Source organism: Centrocercus urophasianus, unplaced genomic scaffold, assembly GCF_019232065.1.
Source record: "Centrocercus urophasianus isolate 14NV4802_14NV808 unplaced genomic scaffold, USGS_Curo_1.0 seq_24, whole genome shotgun sequence".
NCBI lineage: Eukaryota > Metazoa > Chordata > Aves > Galliformes > Phasianidae > Centrocercus > Centrocercus urophasianus.
In genome coordinates, this window is record NW_024884800.1 from 17,234,330 (window position 1) to 17,260,212 (window position 25,883).

The 25,883-nt window shown below is 49.8% G+C and overlaps 1 protein-coding gene across 2 annotated transcripts in view; it reads right to left on the reverse strand.

Moving 5' to 3' along the window:
* Positions 1 to 2,709: 2,709 nt before the first annotated feature.
* LOC122163836 (neuronal PAS domain-containing protein 2-like) overlaps positions 2,710 to 25,883 on the reverse strand; it is a 46,684-nt gene continuing 23,510 nt past the window's right edge. Inside the window, exons 4-21 of one of the 2 annotated variants that reach the window (XM_042825358.1) lie at positions 25,440 to 25,594; positions 25,091 to 25,182; positions 23,471 to 23,560; positions 22,363 to 22,483; positions 21,535 to 21,648; positions 20,547 to 20,665; positions 19,741 to 19,823; positions 16,746 to 16,852; positions 14,549 to 14,696; positions 11,859 to 11,940; positions 10,616 to 10,739; positions 10,308 to 10,405; positions 9,778 to 9,852; positions 9,195 to 9,353; positions 8,394 to 8,588; positions 7,497 to 7,699; positions 6,309 to 6,516; positions 2,710 to 5,335 (exon numbers count right to left, since the gene is read on the reverse strand). In XM_042825358.1, coding sequence (XP_042681292.1) covers positions 5,165 to 5,335; positions 6,309 to 6,516; positions 7,497 to 7,699; positions 8,394 to 8,588; positions 9,195 to 9,353; positions 9,778 to 9,852; positions 10,308 to 10,405; positions 10,616 to 10,739; positions 11,859 to 11,940; positions 14,549 to 14,696; positions 16,746 to 16,852; positions 19,741 to 19,823; positions 20,547 to 20,665; positions 21,535 to 21,648; positions 22,363 to 22,483; positions 23,471 to 23,560; positions 25,091 to 25,182; positions 25,440 to 25,594 — 2,344 coding nt within the window. In that variant the 3' untranslated portion in view covers positions 2,710 to 5,164. Of the gene's footprint in view, positions 5,336 to 6,308; positions 6,517 to 7,496; positions 7,700 to 8,393; positions 8,589 to 9,194; positions 9,354 to 9,777; positions 9,853 to 10,307; positions 10,406 to 10,615; positions 10,740 to 11,858; positions 11,941 to 14,548; positions 14,697 to 16,745; positions 16,853 to 19,740; positions 19,824 to 20,546; positions 20,666 to 21,534; positions 21,649 to 22,362; positions 22,484 to 23,470; positions 23,561 to 25,090; positions 25,183 to 25,439; positions 25,595 to 25,883 lie in introns of those variants that run through there. The other variant, XM_042825359.1, reaches the window with a different exon arrangement.

Sequence of the window (25,883 nt, forward strand, 5' to 3'; positions counted from 1 at the left end):
TTAAAGTTCTTGTGCTGCTTCTAAAGAATGCAGTTTTGATCTGGAATAATGAATGTATGAATGACTTCCTCTCCCCTATACTCTCAGGTATCAGTTTTATTGAGCAAGCAGTAACTCCAAAAAAATATTTGTGAAAAATGATGATTTTTTTCAGAAACCTTCATGGAGAGCAGCCCCACCTGACACAGCATACTGCTGGTCTGTGTATTGGTGTGTAAAATACACAGACTGACTTATTTGTATGTATGTTTCTGAGGCAAACCAGGGCAACGTGTTTTCCTGATGCTGTTTTAGGAGCACGGAGCAGATGATAACTGATGTTCTGGTCTAGGATGTGCTCAGATGAGGTTTGCTCAGTGTGCCTGGATGCCTACCTGTGCGACCTGCCTTAGGGACCCTGCTTTGGCAGGGGGTTGGTCTCGATGATCTCTAGAGCTCCCTTCCAACCCCTACAATTCTGTGATTCTGTGTAATTCTTACGTAAGCAGCTGTGCTGAAATGAACAGAGCCCCATGAAAAGAGATACATCTACCCAAGCAAAATGCTTCTGTAGGGCCGTGGGGGGTACTGCAAATTTCAAGAGGCATTCAAAGGTACAGGCTGTTCACTGAGCTACGTAGCACAGGGATGTGAAAGTCTTAAAACTCAGTTATGTTTTTTGGTGGAGGGCCAAGATGTTTTTAAAAAGTACACGCAGGATGAAATTAAGTACAAAAGACTGTACTGAAGGAACCTGCAAAATCCAATGGCCCTCTGTTATTACGTGGTTTGGTTATGCAAAACTGAGCAACTTCTTGAAATACCAGTTTCTATTGCAGTCAATCCAAGAAACTATAGAGCCGTTACCAGATGCACAGTCATCCTTGCCAGCTGTCAGAGCTGTGTTACAGAGAGCTGACCAGCTTGTGATTTAAGAATATGTATATATCTAAAATATATTTGGTGTTGGAAAGGTGAGCCCGTGATGGCATCGCACTGCAGTGGGAGTCGCTGGGTGGGCACACTTGTGCTGCAAGAGCTCAGTGGGGAAGCAGCCCGCCGTGCTCACAGCCCTTCCCTGCAGGGGGACTTCCATTCACGTCCTCACGTGGAGGCTTTTAGATGTGGTTTTGGACTCTGGGCAGCTTATCCATCAGTAGCAAGCGGCGTGCTTAAATAAGCACAGACGTGTCATTTCACAGCTGTCCTTTTTTCTGTAACGGTTCCCATTATCTCGTGGTCCTGTCTTAGGAACTGAGTGAATGTGCACCCGTCAGCACAAAGCACACGCAGTGTTCGGTCGCTAGCACGAGTCGTGCTGCTCACACAGCTTTTACCTTGCAGTCTGCTGCGGTGTCACCGGTGTGACTGGGCAGCTGCGGCACGGTGATTTGTGCCAGAAGGTTCCAGCAGCTGTTGGTCAAACTGCACAGCCCTTTTGGGCCGTCATCGTCGCTGATACGCACATCGGATGCCTTTGTCACACGCAGCCCTGCGCCCACAGGGCAGCCTCTGAGCCTGGTGTCCCCCATCACGTGGCGCTGGCTGAGCTCCGGCCACCACGAGGAGCAGCTGCTCTGCCCCGTGTGCTTCGCTCAGCAGCGGTCGCCCCAGGGCCTGAACACAGCACAAGGAACAGCCCTGGGGCCTCTTCCACCGCAGGGTGAACTGCTTGGGATAAAACTGGGGCGTTTTCTGGGACTTAGAAATGGTCGCTGCTGTGCGATTCAGAAGATGCCCCGTGTCAGTCCATTCCTAGGACAAACCACTTGTTCCTCATTCTAATGACTATGTAATAGTATATTTTCAAGAAGAATTTGCTAATATATAGCAAGTAAGAGGTAGCTGTATGTTGTATCTCATAGAAATTTCTCATCCGGTTGTACTATCCAGGGTTCTTGATTGTGACTGCAGTTGCTGTCTGGACTTAACATGAAGTACTGCAATTTGTCTCCAGGAAGAATAGGCTATTTTGCTTTTTTCTTTGCTACAGCTTTGTCACTTTACCAAGAAGGCCACACATCTGTGTTGGCAGGTTGGCTTTTTATACAACATGTTGTATGTAGAAGTACTGTAAGACAAATGGGGTGTTAAATAAAATATGTTTCACTTAAGAAAAAGTAATCTGTTTGAAGCACTGTTCTTTCCCATGATAGCCTGCTTCAGAAGTTTGTTCAAAAGCATCAGTTATGTTAAAGACATTCGTAGCAAGGACTGAGCCATAGAAAAAGCACACTAGGCCTTCGACCTCCCCTAAGGGTGAGGAAAAGAGCGGACCCAGGTTTTGCAGGCTGGGACCAGTTCAGCCCTGTGCACAACCTGAGCTTGCTTCCATGCCCGGATGGCTGCTGAGTTAGTCCAGGAAGAGTGGCATTACTCATTTCTGCATCCAGATGAAGCCACGGATGGCGTGCCGTGGTGGCTCTGATGCCCTGTTCTTCCTGGCTCATGCTCTGCCTCTGGCAGTGGTCAGATCCCAGTCTCTGGCTTGAGCCCCATCCCTCCCCTACTGTGCACTTGTGTACAGCACAGCTCCTGCACTCCTGCAGAGCAAGGAGAGAGTCCGGCCCTCCATCCGACCCGTATTGCCTGGGAAAAACAACAGCACAGTTGTGTAAGAGGTCTTACAGGTATGCTTTTATTTCTTTCTCTTTCTTTCATCCTTTTCTTTCTTTGTTCTTTTTTTTTTTTTTTTTTTTTTTTTTTTTTTTTTTTTTTTTTTTTTTGAAAATACCATGTATAATCTGTTTAAAGCTTCTCAAAATGCACAGGTTCCCATCCAACAGAGCTGTGCAGCGACATAGATTCAAGACAAGAATAAAATCTTTACTCTTCATAAGACACTTTCTTTTTCCCATTACAAAATACTTTTAAGAATAATAACATCTATAAATGTATCTATATTTGACAGCATATAAAATAAACCAAGATTTATAGTCACTTCTAAGATTTTTCTTCTTTTACACAGAGTATGTTACAATATATACAGTCAGTTTTTCGCTGTGTTTGTCAAACCAGCCTGATTGCACCCACCAGGCTTTAGCTTATATGTACAAATACGCTAAAAGTGCAAGACTTTATTAATTAAAGCTGCCTGTGTTTTCAGAGGTCTGGAATTGTGTGGCCTGTAGATAGAGATACCCACATACATACATATATATATGTATATTACAAACACACACTTGTATATCTAGATATGAAGGGAGAGAGTGCTAGCACACGGGTGCTTGTGTGCTGGAAAGCCTCAGGTTGTCACTGAGCGCTGGTGCTGGAGCCCAACTTCACTCATCAGCACCCAGGGGGGAACCAAACCCGCCAGCAACCCTCAATTCCAAAGGGATCCCAAAAACACAGGACGTAGCTATCACCGAGGTAAATGAACAGGAGTTCACCTGAATAAGAAGATTCATTTAGTCGTTAATTCTTTGAGTGCGAGTGATAACTAAGGCAAAAATCCCACGGCCCTGAGCCTGCCGTGCCCGGTTGGATGCAGGCTGAGCAGAGGCTCTGGGATTTTGGCCCACGGCACACACGGCTCTGCCCAGGCGGCACCAGGCCCACGAGCGGCTGTGCTTGCGGCTGGGGTGGGTGCTGGAAATAAAAGGGGGTGTGATAAAGTGCTTGTTTCAGGTTGCTTGCTTCAGCAAGGCCAATCTCACATGTAAACATCCTTGCAAACCTCTCCTGCTCCCTGCCGCGAGGCTGCGAGCGATAGACAGCCGTGCCACCCCACAGCTCCCCCCATCACCGCGCAGCCCAGTGCCATCAGCAGGGCTGTGGAGGGGCACAGCCCCATCCTGCACACCCACCGCCCCCAGCTCCTCTCCTTGCAAGGCAGCGAACCCCTTCTGTGTCAAGCCCTGCTCATAAGAGCCCAGGCACACAGGGCTGGCATGTGGAAGGGGACATGCAGGACAGCCACCATGCTGCAGCCTTCTCCCAGCAGCAACACTGAGACATAAACTGCGTTCAATAGTGTATCCTTGCTGTAAGTGCGTGCCTCTGCGTGCGCACGTTTTCCTCCCCACCTGCCTGCAAAGCTGACAGCAACAGCCTACACCTTCACCTGTGTCTGGGCTCCAGCAGTGCCCACAGTTAGTGCTCAGCCCCCAGCACCTCAGAAATGTAGCTGTTCCTTTTTCCTTTGGAAAGACACAAACAGTAGGGACACAGCTATACACCCACTATGGAGCAGACTAGTTTTCAATTCATAAATATAAACATATACTTAAAAAGTGGCAATTTACAAAAATACACTTTATTGCTGACCCCATGGGCTTGTAACATCGCCTGTGTCATTGTGAGTATATGTTCCGGGTTTGTCAGCCTGAAATCTGACCGAGCAAAACCACAAAGTTTGCTGTCAATACGGTGTTCTACTGTGTTGGTTTGTTTTCATGTTAAGAAACATATACAACAACATCCACCTGGATCAGAACAGAATGACAGAGGAGAAAGAGTGAAGGTTCTTTGTAGGTAACCTGAAAAATATTTGGCTACAGGGAGTAAAAACCACATAAATTTCTCTGTGTTTGTTAACCAAAATAAAAGATGAGGAATATCTTACTGGTTGTGATGTGAGCTGGTTTAACAACAGTAAGAAATTCAGGCAAAAGTGGTGTTACGTAAGTTAGCAGCATTATCCAATCTCCCGGAAAACAAAACGGTGGGGTTGAGGTATAGAAATAAGGAAAAACTCCACAACGGACCTACGAGAGCGAGGCGAGCTATGTACACGGCAGCCCTGCGGCGCGCTGCGGGCGCTGGGATCGGCATCACAGTGACTTCCAGCACCGCGGCCCTGATCGGACACGGCTCGTCTGCAGCGCCGCCATCCCCACGGGGACCTCAGCCACCTGCCCGCAGCCGGGCGGCTGTCCCCCTCAGGTCAAAGATCAGCAGCCAGCACTGGCACGGGCAGGCACGGCTCGGCGACCGGCAGCAGCATCCCGGCTCCTGCCCCAAGCACAGCCTTCTCACCGAGTCTGCAGCTCCGGTGGGCGGGAGCCCCAGGTGAGCATCCTCCTCTTCCTCAGCTCCACGGCGCGCTCCCTCTGGGCAGGCCTGGCCGAGACTCGCAGCCCACGGGCTCTTTTGAGCGGTGATGCCGACAGGAGACCCCAGCGGGGCCCCGCGGCGATCCCGCCCTGTGAGGCGGGGTCTCGCTGGTCTGAGCGGCAGTGGGTCAGGGCAGCTGCATCTCGGGCAGGTCAGGCAGGTTGCAGGGCTGGCCCTGTGCGTGGCGGCCCTGCGGCTGCGGGTGCAGGAAGTAGCTCAGGGGGCTCTGCTGCGGGAGGTGGGCTGGCTGGAACACACGTGGGCCGGGGCCTCCCGGCACAGCCTCAGCTCCTTGCATCTGCAGGGCGATACGAAGACAGCCGATCGGTGCCGCCCAGACCCAGCACCCCTCCCTCGCTGTTGTGCAGGGGTACCGGAGCCCAAAGGTGATCTGCGCCCTCCGAGCGGTGAGCGAAGGACAGAAGAGTAGGGCGGGGTGCTGGGACCCCCATCCTACAGCCCTACGGGCAGCCTGGCAGAAGGCCTCTGGCAGGCAGCTGCCGTACAGCTGCAGGACGGGCAGCCCTACGGCTGCTGCTCCGCAGAGCAGGCTTCATCACTTTGCCATGGCACTGAGGCCCGACGTGCTGCTGACTGAAGCTTTCACCTCCTGCACGCTGCCACGCTGCTGTTCTCAGGGCTTACAGCAGTTCCTGCCCATGTTTCCAACAACAATTTATTTCTCACTCCAAATGCAGCCCTGCAGCATAACTCTAGCTCTATCCCTGTTCTTGTTTTCTACCATCTTTTCCAGGACAGCTATAGCTTGCCTCTGCCAACCCATCAAGTCTTGGAGAGCATATCACTCATTAATTAATAGTTTCAACAGCCCTTCTCCTTGGCAGCCCTGTTCACTTGGCGTGCACTGATGAAAACATGCACTGAAAAAACAGAACTGCCTTTCCCAGAGTTTTGTGTCGGGAAACAACCTTTCATTGAAAGAAAGCAGTGACTGCAGCTGATAAGAACCCCTTTTCAAGGGGACCAATCCCTTATCGCCCATCGCTTCCACAGTGGGATTTCCACCCCAGGCCCTCTGAATAATACATCATAATTGAAGGCCTGGCTCTGTCTTCTGCTTGCTAAGGGACAGCTGGGCTTGGAAATACAGCCTTGAAACTGGGTACCAAGTCAGGTTGGAAATGCTGTGCACAGAGGCACACGCAGATATAGCGGGGATGGAAGGCACACGAGTGCACAGCTCAGGTGTAATCGTGGCCAGCTACCATTTCTTCCCCAGATCCCACCCCAGCCCTGCACACAGGCCTTACCTGAAGGTAGAGACGGTGCTGCTGAACCTGCTGCTGTGGCCAGGGGTGGAGGTGCAGCGGGGTGCTGCCGGGGTGGGCCACGAAGCTGCCATGGGGGAGCATCACGGATGGGGAGAACACAGGCGAGGGAGCGGGGGGCCGCACCGTGCTGCCACTGATGGGCTGCATCTGCGTGGTGGGAGGCAAGGGCTGCTGCTCTGCCACGAATCTGCCACAGGGAAGAAAATCCAGTGTGAGAACCCAACCCTGGCTTGGCTGCCCGATGCTGCAGGAATCAGAGCAACAGGACTTGTCCAACTGTGCCAAATCCCACACAAAAGTCCCTCTCCCACTAAGCATTCCTGACTGGAACCGCAGGGAATCAGAGATGTAAGGTCGTACATCTCTGTGACTTGATCAAGCACTTGATGCTTTGCAAAAGCCAGCAAACAGTTAGGAACACTTTTCAAAAAACTGTAATTAGGAGTTCTTTGCAATTAAAAGAAGTACATATTCTCATTACTTCTTCTCCTGACTAGCTTAGATTTTGTTTCCTTTAAATCTGGTTTGTTTTCATGTGATCACACGCAGGTTTTTCAAAGTAATTTCTGGAGCCACGAAGCAGCACCCTGCTACAACACCACGTGGGAGCAGGGACGAGCAAGGACTCACTTCCCTGGCTGCCTGCTGGCGCTGCTCGGTGTGGGCTGGGTGCTGCCATTGGCAGCGGGCACCATGGCCTGGATGGACTGATCCAGCAGCATCCTGTGGTGAGGAAAAAGAGGGGGCAGTCAGGGCAGGCCCAGTCCAGACTGCTGGCTGCCAACCTCTAGGAACAAGTCCTGTAAGCCCTCACTGAAAGCATGCAAAGTAGCACTGATTCTCCTCGGAAAAAAAGGCAGTGCAATAGGATGCTCCTCATCACCCATGGAGGTGGGCTGAAACTTGCCATACCTTCCATGTCAGAAACACATCTTTCAGATGGTGAGATCTCTAGCTCACATAGTTATGCTGCTCCTTTAGAGAGTATTTTGCAGTGCCTGGACCCCAGAGACAGCGCCTGCAGACCCCTTCCTGAAAGGCAGTTGCATATTTTGGGGCAGTTTTGTACAAAAGAATAATGTTTTTGTCACAGACCTCATCCTGGCTGGAAAAAACAGAACTCCGGAGCAAGCAAGACAGGGCTGGGAGAATAGTTCCAGCTCTTACCTGAGGCTCCTGTCCTGGCTGTAGTCAGACTGCATCTGCCTTTCACTAACATCAGTTGGAAGCTGTGCAGCCACTGTGATGGGATGTGCTTGCGAAAACACCGTGGGGTTGTTGTAGAGGGGCACTGAAATGCTCGTCTGCCCTGGCAGACACGTTGGCTGGGCTTGGTTTCCTCGCATTAGGTGCTGCTGCTGCTGTGGTACCTGAAATGCAGGTGCAGATGCACAGATCAGGTTCTGAAGCCCTCAGTAATGCAGCTAGAACAAAAGCTTCAAACTGAGAAAAAGACACAGAACAACTGAAGCTCTCCCTGAGTGAAGTGGTAAGAATGGAATATGTCTATGAGCACAAACACCTTGTTGGCATTTGTCACCCTTCTATGATCCTCAGCTGTGGGAGGAATTCCTTCATCTAAATAAGGTTCTGGGGAGACATTATAGCCTTCCAGTACCTCCTGGGGCCTGCAGGAGAGCTGGGGGGGGAAGATTTGGTATCAGTGAGTGCAGTGTCAGGGCAGGGAGTAACGGCTTCAAATTAAAAGAGGGGAGATTTAGGTTGCATATGAGTAAGATATTCTTTATGCAGAGGGCAATGAGGCCCCCGGCACTGCTGACAGAGCTGTGGGCGCCCATCCCTGGAGGTGCCCCATGTTGGACTGGGTGGGTCCTGGACAGCCTGAGATGGGGTGAAGGGGCAGCCAGCACACAGCAGGGGTGGCTGCAAGGTCCTTTTCCAACCTAAACTGTTCTGTGATTCTATGCTGTAAATGTAGACCCAGTGAGGCTAAGCTTATTCATCACAGCTGCCTTCCAAGACTTCTCTGCTGGAAACGAATTCCCCTCTGACAACCACGAAACGCTCTGTGCCACCTGCCCACGTGTGAGCACAGCCAGGCACCTGGGAGGGAGTGCTGCAGGGCTCCCTGAGGAACAGGCGCGGGGTGGACGCAGGGGGACCCCCGTAGCGCTTGGCCATGGGGCCTGGCTGCGGGGCCTTCTTGGTGCTGGGCTGCCGGGATGGAGGCGGGGCCCTCCGTGGGCTCTGACGCTGCGCGCTGTTGAAGACCAGTGGGATCGGCTGCTGCATCAGCATCTTTAAGGAGAAAAGAGGCAAGGGTGCGTTACACATCGGGAGGGATATTAGACAGCCCTTGCTCGGCAACTGCCACTAGATGGTGCTTGGGCTTTGCTAGAAAATAGGGGTTCTGTAGGCTCCTGCCCTGTGTGAGGGGTGCAGCTGGTGGGGCCCCCAAAGGAGCTCTGCTGGGCTCCTCGCTGCCGGGAGACCCTCCTGCCCCTAGCAGCCTCTGTCAGCACGCAGGCACCGCACCTGCAAACCCGGCAGTGAGCTGTGAGGATGGGCTGCTCAGACATTCAGAGCCACGACTGCCTGGTGCTGTTATCCCTGTCACACGTTGTGGGATGGCACAAATGGCATTAACCACTGGGATCACCGTGCAGGGTGAGCTCTGACCAACCTGACCCCTTCCTTGGGATTGTTTTCCTAAATCATGACTCCATCATTAAGCAGCCACCGATGGCAGCTATCCCTCAGGAGACACCTTGCCAGCTACCCCTACGACTGAGGCAACACTGTGCATTCATCCAGAGCTCATTTCCAAATGCTTATGCTGCAGATAACTGTCACAGATCTGCATGCTCCAAGGAAAAGCACACTCTGGGGGCAGGGAAGTGGTACCTGCAGGTTGGAGTCCTGCACCAGCTGGAGCTGCTCCTTGATGACGTGCAGCTCCTCCTGCTGCGTTTTGATGTCCGCTTGCAGAATGCGTGTCCTCTCCTCCAGCTGCTCCTTCAGCTGGTGCATCATGCCCAGCGGGGCTGGGAAGTGGTACACGGGCTGCAGGGCAGAGAGAGAGCATTGGCTTGGGCCGGCCCCACTGCACACATTCATCGTTATGCTTTTGTACAAGGCAGGCAGGTTACTGGAATACCAGACTAGCTATGAGCTATAATTGCCTTTTTTTTTTTTTTTGTCTCTCTCTTCTTTTTTTGGCCTATCTCAGATCTGTCACATCACCCCCTTCTTCTATCAGGGCCATAACACTGTTGTGTTGTATCAGCCTGTGCCAGCTGCTAACAACACAGATGAGTCTTCAGCAGCCCCAAGCAGTTTGACAGGTCTGATCCATCCTTTAACCTATGCTTTCAGCATCCCAGCTTGGCTGGGTGCAAGGGCCCAGCCCTCATGCTTATCACACAGCCCCAGCACAACCCCTTCCCTCCCACCCAGCTTGGGGCAGGGGCTGCATCACTCCACGTACCATCACAGCCTGCTGGGAGGGGACCGCCGGCTGCTGAGAGAGGTGTTCACCCGTGGCTGGAGGCGTTGCTATAGCCTAAAAATGAAAACTTTGCTTTATTGGAGGTCTCCAGCACCTCTAGTGCCGAGTGGGCACAGTACAAGCTGCTGCTGGCCACACAGCCCTGGTGATGAAACGAGTGTGGGAAGCCTGAAAGCTTCACACGTAGGCTGAGGGTGAGTAAGAAGGGAGAACTTGAGCTCCTATTTGCCCGCTGCTAATTGATAGCAGACCCTCAGTGTCACCACCTGTGTCTGGACTAAAGCCTTTTAATATGTTCAGACCCAAGAGACGTGTTGGGAGATAGAACTTGGCCTGGAGGAATAAGGAACCCAAGACAGCGGGCAGCTGCGGTGCATCCAGCAGCTCTCTTCACCCCTGCTACGGCCCCAGGAAATCCCAGCCCAGGCCCCACACACCCGGAGCTGAGGAACAGACCCCTCCAACAGTTAGACCAAGGCCTGCCATCTGCTCCCTTCAGCAGCACCGACCTGAGCGCTGCCAGCCGCCGCCAGCTGCAGGGCTGCCTTCTCTGGCACCGCCGGCCGGGTGGAAGTGCTGGTGTCGGTGTGTCGCATGGACGAGGTGGCTGGAAAAGAGAAGCTTTGCTGTCACACTGCAGCAGAGCTGTGCCCGGCCACCCCTGCTCCCACGAGGCCGATGCAGGACACCACGGCGTGTCAGTGCTGAAGCTGAGCGCCTCTCCCTGACTCAGTCCCAGCTGATGGAAGCCCCTCACCCGACCCCAGATGTGGGAGGGTGCCCTGCCCCTCACTCTCCCACTGAACCGGGCACCTACAGGCAGAGTCGGAGAGCGCGGTGTGAGAGGAGCGGCGGGAGCTGTGGGACGACAGCGACATTCCCTCCCGGCTGGCATCTTGGCTGCTGCCACAGCGGCCCACCTCTAGGTAGCTGCCGTGGCTCTGCAGGGAAAGAAGCACATGAGAGGGGGGGAAATAACAGCGTGGTGCTGCCAGCCCCCTGCAGCTGACCCCAGGCTCTCTTCTTGATGGTCATCCTGATGACTTTACCCTCCCAGCCCACGTATCCCAGTGGGAACAGCCAAACCTAGTGCATTTGTGTGGCTCTGGAGCTGTCACCAAAACAACAGATGGCAGCTGGTTTATGGCTACGAGCCCACAGCACGACTGTTTCAATGCAGGATGTGCTGACCATGCTGTCCGTGCTGTCACCCTCCCCATGCCTCCCCAGGAGCTCCCCACTCCTTTCCAAAGAGCAAGCAATGGGTGCAACTGCCCTACTGCTCCTCCCACTGCCTTGCACCAGCAGATGTAGCTTCATGGCTGCAGAAAAACATTGCTGCTATCATAAGGGAAGGGCAAAATTACAGCAGTGTGCTGTAGTGAGAGTAGCTGCTAGCAAGATGGCCTCTGCTCCAGCACAAAAGGGCTCTGGGACAGTGCCCACAGAGCATCCTATAAGTAATTTCTATAAAATAATGGCTGAAGAGTAGTGAGGCTAATGGAATGACAATTACAACAACAATGCTCACAGAGTGGCTTTGATTATCAGTCTTATCTGTAAATTATTGAGAGGAGGAATTTGAAAGGAATTGAAATGACCTTGTTAATTGGGCAGGCATGTTGGGATGCCAGACTGATTCAAGCCATGAAAATTACTGCTCTGGTCACATTCCTGCACAACGGTGCAAATAGAGCTGAAATCTGGAATAAGAACCAATGCATTGTTTTCCCTTTACATCCAATCTTTGTCTGAGTATCAGTGCCAAGCCAGCATGAAGCAAACAGGTGTATGGCGGTACTGCCCTGCTCTCAGAAGGACATGGAAAAGCTGAGCAGTGGCAATGCAAACTCTGGATTTGCAGCTGCATGCACACACCAAGATGGGATTGCTTAGAGCCATGCAGTGTATGACTCCTGAGCACCTGTTTGAGTCATAGCCCTGGCAAAGACTTGGAAGGAGAAGGGAATGTGGGAGAAGGAAGAACAGGTAACCTGCTAAGATTGGTAAGAGGTGGCCATTTCATATCCATTTCATCCAACTGTGAAGAGACGCAGTACCTTTATAGAAGAGGATGCCAGTTCAACTGATGACTCTTCGAGGCCAAGGTCTCGCCTTTTTTCAGCTCGGACTTCTGCGTAACTAATAAAAACAATAAACAAAATTAAACCATCATGCCTCTAAAAGTCTGTATTTGCTCCCCTTATTATTTTTTCCTCTTAAATTATATTTACAGCAAACAATGCTACATGATTCACCCTGGGATATATTGGAGAGAACGTTGTAAGGGCTCTGAGCAGTTGTGGTGTCAGAATTAGGACTCCTGAGATGTGAACGGGTGAAACCTTTGTGGGGAGCAAGAGGCACTGCTGAGCTGAGCTTACTTACAGCAGTGTGGGTCCCTGCACAATAAAGGCAGGGCCTGAAGCACAGCTCAACTGCCTGAAACGTGGCAGAAGCAACGCAGCCCAGAAGTAATTGCTCCATCTGATGTTTGCTTAAAATAGCACTCTATGTGTAGTTTATACCAGCCTCTCAACCATCAACACCTGTGTACAGGGTGCCCTCAGTCTGTGCTTCTGAACGTGGGAAAGATTTCCATTTCATTTGTGCTTTTTCTTCCAAATGTTTGACAGGAAAAAGGGGGAGCAGAAAAAAAAAAAATCACAACAACTTGATTCCTAAGGAAATGGATTCTTCAGGAAAGATGCACTGAGCAACAACCTGACTCAGGTTAACAGATCAAATCAGAACGTCGCTATTTCTTCAATCCCTTCAGCAAATACACCTGTGCTCTGAGCACTGCTGTGTGCTGACAGCGGGAGGCAGCAGGTCCCTCGCACAGCTCAGCTCATTCCAGCCCAGCTCTGCCACCAAGTCTGCAGCCGAGCGCACTGCAGGGCTCCTGGGTGCTGCCGTGGGCAAGGAACATGGCCAGCAGGACAGCAGCCACCTTCCTGCCTGAGTACCTAATGCTCTGGACAAAGGTTTGGTAGGAGATGTATCACCCCATTTCACACAGAATCACAGAATGGCTCTAGTTGGAAGGGACCTCAAGGATGATGAAGCTCCAACCCCCCTGCCACAGACAGGGCCACCAACCTCCACATTTCATAGCAGCCCAGGCTGCCCAGGGCCCCATCCAACCTGGCCTTGAACACCTCCAGGGATGGACGGGGCATCACAGCCTCTCTGGGCAGCTGTTCCAGCACCTCACCACTCTCATGGTACATAACTTCCCCCTGACATCCAATCTCAGTCTTCCCTCCCTCAACTTAAAACCATTTCCCCTTGTCCTGCAGTTATCTACCCTTTCAAAGAGTTGATTCCCCTCCTGTTTGCAGGCTCCCTTTAGGTACTGCAGGCTGCACTGAGGTCACCCCCAGCCTTCTTTTCTCCAGGCTGAACAAGCCCAGCTCCCTCAGCCTGTCTTTGTAGAGGAGATGCTCCAGTCCCCTGATCATCTTTGTGGCCTCCTCTGGACCAACAGCTCCCTGTCTTTCTGGTGCTGGGGGCTCCAGACCTGGACACAGTGCTGCAGATGGGGCCTCACAAGAGCAGCATAGAAAGGCACAATCACCTCCCTGTCCCTGCTGGCCACCCCTCTGCTGATGGAGCCCAGGATCCCATTTGCTTTCCAAGCTGCAATGCACACTGCTGGCTCACGTTCAGTTTTTCATCCATCAGGACCCCCAGGTCCTTCTCTGCAGGGCTGCTCTCAAGGAGCTCCTTCCAGTCTGTATGGATGCCTGGGATTCCTGTGGCCCAAGTGCCAAACCTTGCACTGTGCTGTGCTGAACCTCATCAGGTTCACCCAGGCCCACCTTTCAAGCCTACTGAGGTCCCTCTGAATGGCATCCCTTCCTTCCACCATGACAACCACACCACTCAGCTTGGTGTCATCAGCAGACTTGCTGAGGGTGCACTCAATTCAATGTCACTGATGAAGATGGTACAGAGCACCGGTCCCAAGACAGAGCCCTGAGGGACGCCACTCATTACCAGCCTCCACCTGGACAAACCGGCCTCTGTCTGCAGCCTTTCAACCAATGCCACCCATCAAATCCACATCCCTCCAATTTGGAGATGAGGATGTGGTAGGGGACCATGTCAAAGGCCTTGCTTAAGTCCAGGTAAATGACACTGGTCGCCTGTCCCTTGTCCACCAACGCTGTCACTCCATCATAGAAGGCCACCAGATTGGTTAAGCATGACCTTCCCCTGGTGAAGCTGTGCTGGCCAAGAGGATCTGTTCCATGACCTTCCCAGGCACAGAGGTGACACTCACCAGTCTGTAGTTCCCTGCATCCTCCTTGCTCCCTTTCTTATAAATGGGAGTGATGTGACCCTTCCTCCAATCATCCGAGACCTCACCTGACAGCCATGACTTTTCAAATATGATGGAGAGCAGCTCTGCAAACAATTTATATTTGGTAAATTTACAACCTACCATTTACACCCACAGAGTCATCTGACTGTTAAAGCTTCAGCTCCTCGTCCTGCCATGCCACTGCTGGTGGCACTCTGACGGACATGGACAGTGGTGGCTTTCAGGCCCAGCTGCCAAAGCGTGGTGAAAACACATGATGCTTTTCCCCAGGTTCCCTGTCGTAATAGCTTTCTACAATTGCATACCATTTAGCATGCCAATGCACGCAGCAAATACTTGGCTTACACAAAACAGGGCCGGAAAACATAATGGACCAGGACACGGAGCACATACTTTAAAGTGCTTGGTGCTTGCTCCTACCTAACTACCAGGTGAGTGCACACGATGAACTCGGGCTTGGAATTCCATTGGTGGTAGGTGATGTAGTAGTGTGTCTGCAGCCAGATCCACTGCTGGCCCTTGGTCAGGAACCGGTAGTAACACGACTTGCCTTTTCCAAATTGCATCACTGGTAAACAAAAGGAAAGGACATTACAGCAAACGACCTACAGAAAGCTCAAGGTGCAAAGGTGATTTAGAAGAAATGCTCAGCCCCAGCCTTGCTACCACACTAATGATGCTCTTGTGGCTTTGTAAGCATGACAGGCACACAGCCACGCAACAGCTTTCCTTTGGGTTCTTTCCCGCTACCAACTTCCACAACTTCCATAAGAGTGCACTTCAGTATTTAGAAATTTTTCTTGTAACTACTAATTGGCACAATTCTATAACTGGTTATATCTCTACAACTAATTAGTGGGCTTCTCTGAAAGTAATAAGCATAAGTAATACCCTTTAAACAAAGTATTGGCCTTTCAGAAATAGATGAAGATGTATTTCAGAAACGGTGGGCTTGATCCTAATAATGGCACAAATAATATGGTGGTGGAAATCAGGAGTCACACTGAGAGCTGTGTGCAACAGACTACTGAATGCAACAGACTACTGGAGTACATATCGGAGCACGTCCAGAAAAATCACAGGTGCTGCAATATAACAGGAACATAACAAGGGAAACTACATTAAATAACCACTTTAATTGCTCCCATACTGCTGGCAGTACAAAATGAAACACGCTCACTTAAAATACCCATAATTAACGCAAAGTGAAATAAAAATGTGGTTGAAGCAAACCCATTGCACTTCACAGCGGGTGGGATGGGATGCCAGCCCACGGCAGCCAACCTGCCAGCCAGGAGCCTCTCCAGCCATGGGGACACGGGCACTCTTACAAACTCTGCTTTGCTAACTGCCAGGGCTGTCTTTCTCAGCCATCCCATTAATGAGGACGTGCTTCAGAAGGACCATGTAGAGAAGGCCTTCTGGCTAACGTGCCATGCTGCTGACTGCCCAGCACTTGGTCCTGTCCAAGGCGTCATGCAGCAACTCCTGGAAGTCATTCACCAGCACCTGACCTCACCTGTCTGAACAGTGAATCTAAAAGATCCGTTTCTGCAGTTGTGCTGAGCAAACATGCCTCTGGAATATAATGACAGATCAGTGGCAAGCACAGACATAAGCCACAAACAGATTCTCTCCAAAAGTAATTTTCTCTAGCTCTCTGATAGGTCCTTTAGCATCTCAAATGTGTCTGAGGTGGAGGGGCAGTAGCAGAGGTTTGCACATTGCAGCTGAGAGCTGAAGAGTGCTGGGAGTCATGGAGCTGCTTGGAGCCCTGGCATCACACTGCCAGCACCGCATGGCAGCTCCCACACCGCCCTGCTGCCTGGGGCAGCTTTGTTCCCTGCTCCTTCCAAACAGCAATGGCAGACAGACAAAAGCAAGCTGGTCTAACAAGAAACCTGTAAGCAGTGTTTCTCAAAAAAAAAAAAAAAAAGTGATAACCAAGATGCATTTTACGAATTGCATCATTACATTTCATTTCTTGGCACTTCAATCCAGCAGGAAGACTCAATTCTTGTTCAGCATCTGATTCTGAAGTGGGTGCAACAAAATGGAAAAATACAGTCTTTGGGAGAAAGCTCCTCTCGCACCCTTGTGGCTGGAGATCCACACCAATGAGCACTACACCATGTCTGCTGCCACCTTCTGCGCTGGCCTACAAGGCTGTGGACATTCTCTGGTGTTCCCACATCAGACAGAACTGGACAGACTTTCACAACGATGCAACATGGAGAAAAATCTGCGCTAAAAGCCCACAGCCTTCTTTCTGTGCCCACAGATGTTGCTGGTGGAAGGAGAAGAGCCCTCTCCCCATTCCACAGCTCCGCTCTGCCCCAGGGCAGGTGGCTGTGACATTAGATCCTTCTGGCTCTCAGAAAGTCCCCAGGAAGGGTGACAGTCAACAACATCCTCAGGACTAGGACTGCCCTCATACACAGGGGACAGAGGGTCCCTGAGTGACTGCTGAGGGATTCAGGCTCCCAGGGAGGCACTGCTAAGACAGCCTTTTTTCCTTCCTTCCTTCCCAGACAGAGACATTTTTTGCGATGACAGCAAAAGGCTTTGGATGAGCAACACGTGAGATCATGGATGGGCATACTGTGGATGGACTTACAGTGTTCATGGCACCTAGCGAGAAGCTCCAGGTCATCTGCGTGGTAGTAGTCATACCCTGACGTTCCCAGCACCTCAAAGGGTAAGTATCCTATAATAGGAGGAGCCCTAGGAAAGAAGCAGAGGGCAGGTGGTGAGCACAGACCTGCACTGTGACACCAGGGTGACACTATGACCGAAGCCATCGGATGCACCACCTGGTACCTCCACCCAGGAGCAGATTTTCATATATACAGCGATGAATTGACAGATACAAGCAAAAGACACAAAGAGGCAAAAACTGAGAAAATGAAAAGGTGTGTGTTTACTGCTTCGCAGCCCATTCATTATGTGGGTGTAGGGAGGGCATGTGCGTATGCAGTGACTCAATCCATTAAGCACACCCGTGAGACACGGCTTGAGAAACGCTACGGATGTTTGTGTGCGTAATAACCCGGAGCCCCAGCAAAATTCTCCATCAGGTTGGATATAAATGTCATCTGGGTAATGACTGCAGAGGGAAAAGTAAGCGAGAAGCTTCTGGAAATGAATGGGAAACCCTCCCCTGTCTTTCCTAGTGAACCAGCTCCATGTTCATCCCCTTGGGGGCATCAAAGGTTATTCAAGCACAGAGGGCCAGAAGAGGTCTGTGCTCACTCCCTTCCTTGCCTTGGATTCCTGAAGGGACGCTCAAAATCCTGGCTGCACCTCCTCAGTGCTTCCCCACAGCCGCAGGCAGCCTGGCAGCAAAAGGCTGACAGGGGAGAGGGAGAAAAAGGCCATATGGATGGGGGGCAGCAGCCTGCAGCACACTGCCACGAGGATCAAGGGCTCAGCAGGAGCCAGACCCGGCCCAGTACGAGGAGCTGTCTGCAAGAGCCAGGCTTCTACACTCTAATTTCTAGACACAGAGAGCCCTCAGTACACAGAGGTCTCAGCCACAATACAGCCCTATTGAGCAGAAGGACTCTTCATAGAGCACTGTGTTCCGTTTCCTCATGTGACCCAGATTTCTGTTAATTATGATAATACATGTATTTATTAAAGTGCCCTTGCTGTCTCTTTGTCAGATTGGCCAGTGTCTCTCGACGTGCTTATCTTCAAGACAATAATGCCTTTCAGATGCACATCAGATAAACATTTAAGCTGATCAGGGAAGTATTATGCTTCCATGACTTTCGCCAGATTTCTTTAAGTGAGAAAGCAATCACAAAATGCTCCTAATCTATCATTTGACAAGGAGCTGGCTTGCTTGTGGAACCATTTAGAAGTGCCTTGTTAGCGTAACTTCCAGCCTTGGGGCCTGCAGCTGGCTGTGCAAATGGAAAGCACCGTTTTCCAGTGAAGCTCTGAGCACAGGGCTGGAGGCTGGGTCAGCACCCTAAGAACAGGGCACCCAGCTTTCAGCCTGGCCAGAGCAGACCTTGCATTTAGTAACAGGAGGGAAAACCAAGAACAGAAGCAGAATATTAACAAAGTTCACAGGCTTTCTTCTTCCACGTGTGTGTATATGAAGACCAAGACAACAGTTCTTCCTGTTTTTCTAACATCTAACCAGATCTATAAAGTGCTTTCTGTATTATTCATCATGACTCCATGCATGCCATGGCCATGATATGAAAGGTCCCGGGCACACACTGCTCCTACTGAGGACACGCCTCTAGGGCCAAGCTCTGTAAGCTGATGTAGCCAAGGAAGAAACAGGAAAATACCCAACAACATTTCACAGCATCCTAGGGGGTGCACTGGGGAGAGGTTTGGAGCACTGATTACACGAGACAGCCCACACGATTCCCTTCTGGTTCTGGGGCCCAGTGCCTTCACAAACCATCTCAGTGTCTGTGTTAGCTTAATCCACTCCCAGCAACAATGGTCTCCTCACTTGGATTCCAGTGGGACTGGAGTGGCTGCGAGCGCCCGGCGCAGAGCTTCCTCTCTGAGTCATAACCTAGATTCATTCATCAAAAGGCTCTTTGATATGCTGCAAAGAAGCTCCTGCCTGCCTTATTCACAGCAGCTTCTGGGCACAGCCCTGTGGAGAGCCAGCTCACTGCTTCAGACAAGTGACATAAGGGGCTTAGGGCTCTTTGAGGAGTCCTTGTTAAATCACCTGATTCCGAAAGTGTGCCTCATTGGACAGGCCAATTAAAGTCTAACAAAGTCACTGCAGGGAGATCCCAACAGCAGGACTAAGAGCCGGCTGTGCCAACCCACACAGCGGCAGTGGGGCTGTCTGCACTTCAGAAGCGTGCTGCCCCTACTGCAGCAGTGCAGGTTGCTCCCTATTTGTGTTCCCTCTCTCTGACCCACATGTGCAGACGACGCGCAGCCTCCGCTCCCCCTCCAGTTCAACTTATTTCCTCCAGCCTCACCCACCAGCTTTGCAGAGCCTTTGCAGAGCTTGCGAAGGGTGGCAGAATGGAGAGGGCAGCATTTTGGCAAAGTGTTTGTGCTTTCATGTTGAATGAAGAGAAGCAAGAGAGAACAAAACCCTCCGGCTTCTTCTAAAGCAAATGAATCCTATATTAATTAGCTTAAAGAAGTCATTCCAGACTTCTTCATTCCGCATGCCTACCCTACTGCATTCAGTCAAAAGCAAATCTGCAATTAAACTACCTAATCCACTGCTTTTTCTAAATTCCATCACTCATCAGGGTGGAAATCAAATGTTTGTCAATACAGCAAAACATTCAGCAGGTACTTGGCAGCTGCAGATGGTGGGCAGAGGAGATAAGTGGTAGAAGGAGTAGAATTCATGGTGCTCACCATCAGTGACTTAATGCCTTGGTGAAGCTGAACTTTTCCCTAGACAGTCACCCTTTACTTATGTGGTTTCTTAACCACCCTAAGTATGACAGAGGGCAAAACTTTTAAGGAAGCTTGATAAGTAAGTATAGAATATCATTATCTATGTAGTGTAGTTTAATTACAGCTATTTTACCTGGGATCTCAAGCAACATAAACATTCCTATTTTTAAACTATGGTTTGCTTATACCTCAGTGACCAAATCTCTTACCTGTGGTCCAAGAATAAAAACTTCCACTCCAAACTATGCCTCGATGTAAATTCTTCACATGGCTCTTCAACATTGCAGAGCTCCTGCAAAACAGTTGGCTCTTTCAGACATTTAATTCTGCACAATGACAAAAGGAGTCCTCTCTCAAGACCAAGAATGCATCATTTATAATATGATATATAACAAATCCTAGCAAAACACAGGGCTTTAAAAGCACTTGGCTTCTCTTCCTCCAAAGAATGCATTAATCTTGTTTTGCAGAGGCAGAAACTGATGAAAAACGGCTGAACAATTTATCCTGTGCTGAGTCTCAGAGCTCAGATAAATAGTCTGAGGGCCTCATCTGCAGCTGAAATTCCCCAATTTTGTGTGAATACTGGCAATGACAGGTGGATGGCAGAGCAGGCCTCGAGCTGGCCTGGCCAGTGCTGTGTGCAGTGAAAAGCACCTCTGCTCATCATCCCTGTCCTTGCTGCACTGTGCCACAGGACACAGCCACCACGTACTGCCGTGCTCAGGGCCTCGAGGTGCTGTGGCATTTCTACACAGAGGAGCTGTGGGCTCTGTTTCTTCAGCAGCTCCAACGTTTCAAGCAGTTTAGCTGAGCCTGCTGCCCTGAAACTGCCATCACATGGCCACCTCTTCTCAAATGCAACTCCCATTTTACAATTACTCTTTCCAAAATAAACATCACCTCCCACTCCCAGGCCCTCAGCATGGCCAGTCTGTGTCGCTGGATCACAGAACATAAGGGTTAGAAAAGACCACCACCCAGCACAGGAGTAAGGCAGTGGGAGAGCCCTCACCTTTAAGAACTGCGGTGTGACGAGACGAACTGTTGCTACGAGGCAAATCTGCTCCTCTGTGGCTGACCTGAAAGCTCGTGCAATAGCTGACTCAAAGCCATTACAGGAGGGTGTAGGCACTAGACACAACCAGACAATTTATTTAAGAAGAAAAGGAAGGAGACTTTTCTTTTCATGTCAGGACAGGTGCAATGACTGATGAAACCCAAGCAACAAACTCCTACCCACACCACGATGCCACACTGATATACACTGACGTTATCCAAAGCATGATCCTTTAGGCTGTACAGGGCTGCACCACCTACCCCTGGCTTGCAGGGAAACATCACAAGTCAGTTCTGATTGCTCACAGCACGCAGCTACAGCCTCTTTGCTAGCATTTCTGCTTCAATCCCAGTGCATGTTTTGCAAATGTCCCTTTAAAATCTCAGATTGAAAATCAAGGGGATATAGAAAGATCTGCTGCACTGTCCTGGCCTGAGCCCTTTTTTTTTTTCAATAGAAAGGAAGTCATGACTGGTTAAAAAATTTGGTGACCGAAAGGCTGGAGTGTTGCCCCAAGGAAATTGTTCACATGAAATCCAGCCATTTGTCCTTTTCTTAGATTTGATTTGCAGAAAATAGCACCTTTTAGAAGCTCAGTATTTGAGAGAGCCAAGATTTTACAAACTGCTCAAACTATTTCATTTTTTAAAGAGTCACTCAGTTGTCACAAGTGAAACAGAACAACGTGTTTCTCCAGTTAACTGAGTCAGTAGACTGATCCATAACAGGCAGTGAATCAAATGGAGGGAGGGTCGGTCTGGTGCCCCTTCTCTAACCAGCAGCTTGCCCAGCTCCTTTACATGAAAACCTCTAACAAACCCACAGCACACTCCATCCATGCTGTTTACAGCCTGTTCAGCTGAAACAAGGCTTTACGTGGCTACAGAAGAACACAAAATTAAAGAAGAGAGGCTAAGGAGCAGTGGTAGGAGATGTTACTTACCATGAGTAAAATACTTAAAATCCACTACAAATTTCACGTATTCATATGTCAGAGGCTCATTTGGATCTAAGCTGCCTCTCGCTAAATGGCAGCAAAACTCTATTTGCTTTTCCACTGGAAAGAGAGAAAGAGAGGGAGACATCAGCAACATGGCCAGCAGCCTGCACTTTAGCACACTCAATATATAGACAGTGCCCATGTTTTCAGACCCACCCTGCTACTGTTGAGATGCTTCAGATGGACCCAAGCAAGCAAGTAGTGGGAGCAATGATCAGCTGCCTCTGCTCTAGGATGCATGCTGTGGTACCCATGGCTGTGCAGTACCCAGCTACACTGGGGCTGAAGTCAGTGGCAGCTGCCCCTGGCACGGTGGGAACAGTCTGGGAGCAGGACAGCAGCCAACAGCAGAGACCCAGGTGGGCAGCTCAGATAGGAAGGCCGCTGCTTCAACTGCATGGAGGGCTTCTCAAGCATCCTGAGATGCGCCAGTTTCTAAAGAACAAGACTGCCAAAACCCTCTGGGATTTCTCCTGCCCTCATTCTTCCCCCAGACCCCAAACTCCTTTCACAGGCTTACTCCCACTCTGGGAAAAATATCTAATGAGGAGAATTTCCCTCTGTCCTGTGAGCCAAAGCAAACAGTAAAGTACACACTGTCCAAAGCATGGGCAGCAAGTAGGAACATTAGCTGATGTACTGCATCAAACCTCAGATTATTCACAGAGGCAAAGCAGCAGTGGCAAACAGAACTAGATAGCTGGGAGCTCCCTCTGGGAACTGTTGGCCTGTGGCAAATCTCCTTCATCAACAGATGAGCAAAGAGCTTACCGTTCAGAAAATCAGCTGCAACGGGCTCTGTCATGAGCACATGTGGAGAAAGGAGCTTGTACACCTCGCTCTGCTCCCGCTCAGGCAGAAAGTTTAATATATTTTGGTCCACCAAATCTGACTGATGCAAAAGAATGCTGTGTCACGTTCAACGGCACAGGCTGACACAACAACACGTGCTTTCATCCTACAGCTGAGCACAGATGCTGCCAACCTAGCAGCCTCTTAACACAAGGATCTAGGGAAGAATATCACCCTTAGGTTACCCTACCCCCAGGCTGCCATCTAATTTCAAAAGGCTGAACGGCCCCAGAGGCTGCCCTTCAGTTCAGCCACATGCAACCTGGAGGAGTTCCAGTACCACAGACACACAACAGGAAGTGAAATTTATCATTTCAAACTGAAAATGTGAAACCTTTCCGTTTGGAAGCATGAGACAGAAGCGGGGCAGCTCCCGCTCACCTCCTCCCCTGGCCTTTCAGGCTGACTGGCAAAATTAACTTGTCCTGCAAGTGCCCCAGTGCTGATGAACCCACACGTCCTGACTAAAGGGGTGCTTCCATAGTGTCAGCACATATTTGTTTCTCTGCACATCAGGACGTTCAGACAGGTTAGGATACTCAGGCTCAAATTTGTCCTCACGAAGCATAATCTATGCCAGATAAAAACAAGAAATGTTTTTGAGGAGCCAGCAGAAGCTTCCACACCCAACAGAAATAGAAAACTCTAACATTTTTGGTACTAAAGACCCTGGGCTCAAAAAAGAACAACCCAATGCCATCAGAAGAGCAAACATTTTCACCTGAAATTGTCTGAGAAGAGCTTCAGCACACAGATATGAAGTTTTCCACATATCTGGTGGGATAACCACCACCCCAACCCTTCTTCAGACATGCAGTCAGGGGGGTGAGCTACGAGGACAGTGATTCTACACAGATTTTTCAGCTGAATGGCAGACCCTGAGGCAGAACCACAGGCTCCTGAGGAGCTTCCTAAGGGTTTGTGTGTTCATCCATCACTCACAGTCATCTGGCTCTTTGGCTGCAGTGACAGGGCTGTGCTAAGGCAGGAGAGCCATCCTGCAATGCGCTGCATTGTCGGAACTTACCGGTAAGTGCCCGAGCAGAGATGAGACACTATCAGAGACATAAATAATAATCCCATCGGTGGTCAGAGCGATGAGGAAGCCATCTAATGCCTAATGACAAAAGATGAGACAAAAGGAAAACAAAAGAATTACACATTGGAGCAACTTCCAGTACAATAAATAGGCTAAATTACTCCGTGGTTTTAGACTGTTGGATTCTAAACCCAACAGAAATCCCTTATGGCAATGATAGTTCAATGTGGGGAAAAAAAAGGGTGCTGTTTAATTCAGCATTCTTTGTCTATCTTCTTATTTGCTCATTAATACTAAATTGACTTCTATTTTGCACCCAGTGAGTACTTATTTTACATGAAGCAAGACAGTGGTGGTTAAATTTTCTACACCCACACAATCCTGGTGACTTCAGTCACTTCATTATGTGTTCTGAATTGCACAACAGTTAACTAATTCAGTGTGTAACGAGATGTTAGATATGATCACAGCAAAACCAGCACGATGGAGGGATGGACAGATGGATGGATACTGTTTTTTAGCAATCCATGACTAATGGACATAGATCAAAGGGCAAGACGAGGGACAAGATCTACAGCCTTATTTAATTTGCTTAAAGCACTCTAGGCAAGTGACGTGACAATCTGAAAATTTGTTTTCCCTCTCTTTTTCACAATGGCTTATGGCCTGGAGTCCAGGTTCTCTGTGCCTTCTCAGTCTCTGCATCTGCTTTCTTCTTTGAGCTCTTCACAACACCTTCCTGTGCTGCTGATCCGGGCTCTGTCCCTGTTCTGTAACACTCCCAAGGTGCTGGCCATCTGACCTGCAGCCAGCATCGTGCACAAAGCCAGCTCCTCTAAGGCCATCGTTAGGCTGCTCTACAGCCCAGTTTGCAGGGAGACGGAGAAGCCATGCAGAAGCAGCACCCAGCAGTGTCCACTGCAGCCAATCACTCCCTACCTCACTGTGACTCCCTGCTTTTGCTAAAAATAAGCCCTCTCTGGGTAAAACCACCAACTTTATTTAAGCTGGTCAATGGGCTCAGCCCAGCGCACCAAAAGTTATTAGAGGGCTCACTCCCCTGACACTTCTAAGAGCAAAATTTGTTTTGGTTCAGCTGGAACAAACTGGCTTGTTTGGTAAGAAATTCCCAGAAAGAATGAACAGACTTTTCCAGGGAGGTGAGTCATGACATCCTGATGAAAAGGAGTAACGAAGACACCGCCGCACCTCCCAGCTCGGCCCAGCATACACCCTGATTCTGGTGGGGTAAAGAGTAGCAGCATAGAAGTCCTCAACAAAGGAATGTGCAGTACAAAACCAAAGCTGCATCCTTAAGAAAGGAAAAACGCAGGCTCGTTGGGTGTTTCCAGAGCCAAATACAGGACCAACTGGTCTTCATTTCAAATTGAAATGCCCTTTTTCTTTAAGGAGAAGCAGCCATATTTTGAATTCTGTGCTTGCAGAGCATTTAGCACAACACTGGTCTCCATCAGGTTTGGATTAGATGTGCCAGCAGAGGAGAAATGATTAACACGGGGACCCACAGGTGAACGGAACTGCATCTCTGAGCGACTCCCCTGAACTGATTAGTTCTCACTAATCTGTGGGGCTTCAATTTCTTCTTACCTCTAACATCAACTGGGTGAACTCCTCGTTGCTAAGAAATGAAGGCTTCCAGTCTTGTCTAATCTCACAGGCTTCTGTCTGTGCTGTGATTTCTTAAAGAAAAAAGCATCAAAAAAGCAACATTGCTCATAATCACCGGGACTTTCTTCTTTTTTTTTTTTTTTTTTTTTTTCCGTTTCCAACTAACACCATTTCTTTTAAGAGGCTTTCAGAGGAATCATCCTCAGATCATTCTCCGCACAAAGCCTTCTTACTTGCGACACTCCATTTTCACATCATCACAATGCAGACACATCAGAAACAAGAAAAGGAAGAGGGGACATTTGGGGCAGGCGTGTGCCCTCGGTACCTTTCTGTTTCTGTAAGAAGTCGATGGTCCTCTGCAGTATGGTGGATTTGTCCATCTTGAGAGGGTGGCCGTGCCCCTGCAGCATTGTGCAGAGCTCTTTAATGAGGACATTGAACTGGTCTCTCCTCTTCTTTTCAGATTTGTTGCGTGATGCCCTGCGTGACAGAAAGCTAAACGTCATTCAGTAAAATGCAGCAGCTCGGCACAAGGCCCCATCTCAGCAAAATGCTGTAAGTACAGGAATCTGAGCTTCTGCTGGCACTGCTTGCTTGTACAAAATTAGGCTTGGGTGTCAGTGCAGTGCTGGTGCTTGGAGCCTTGCAGCAGGACTGAACTCTCTGTCAGCAAGCGATGTCTGCAGGTAGCAAATAGCATTTACAGGCACTTAAGCCTCCTTACATCCATCTCTGCAGCATTTCTCACTCTTTCAAAATCAGGGATGAT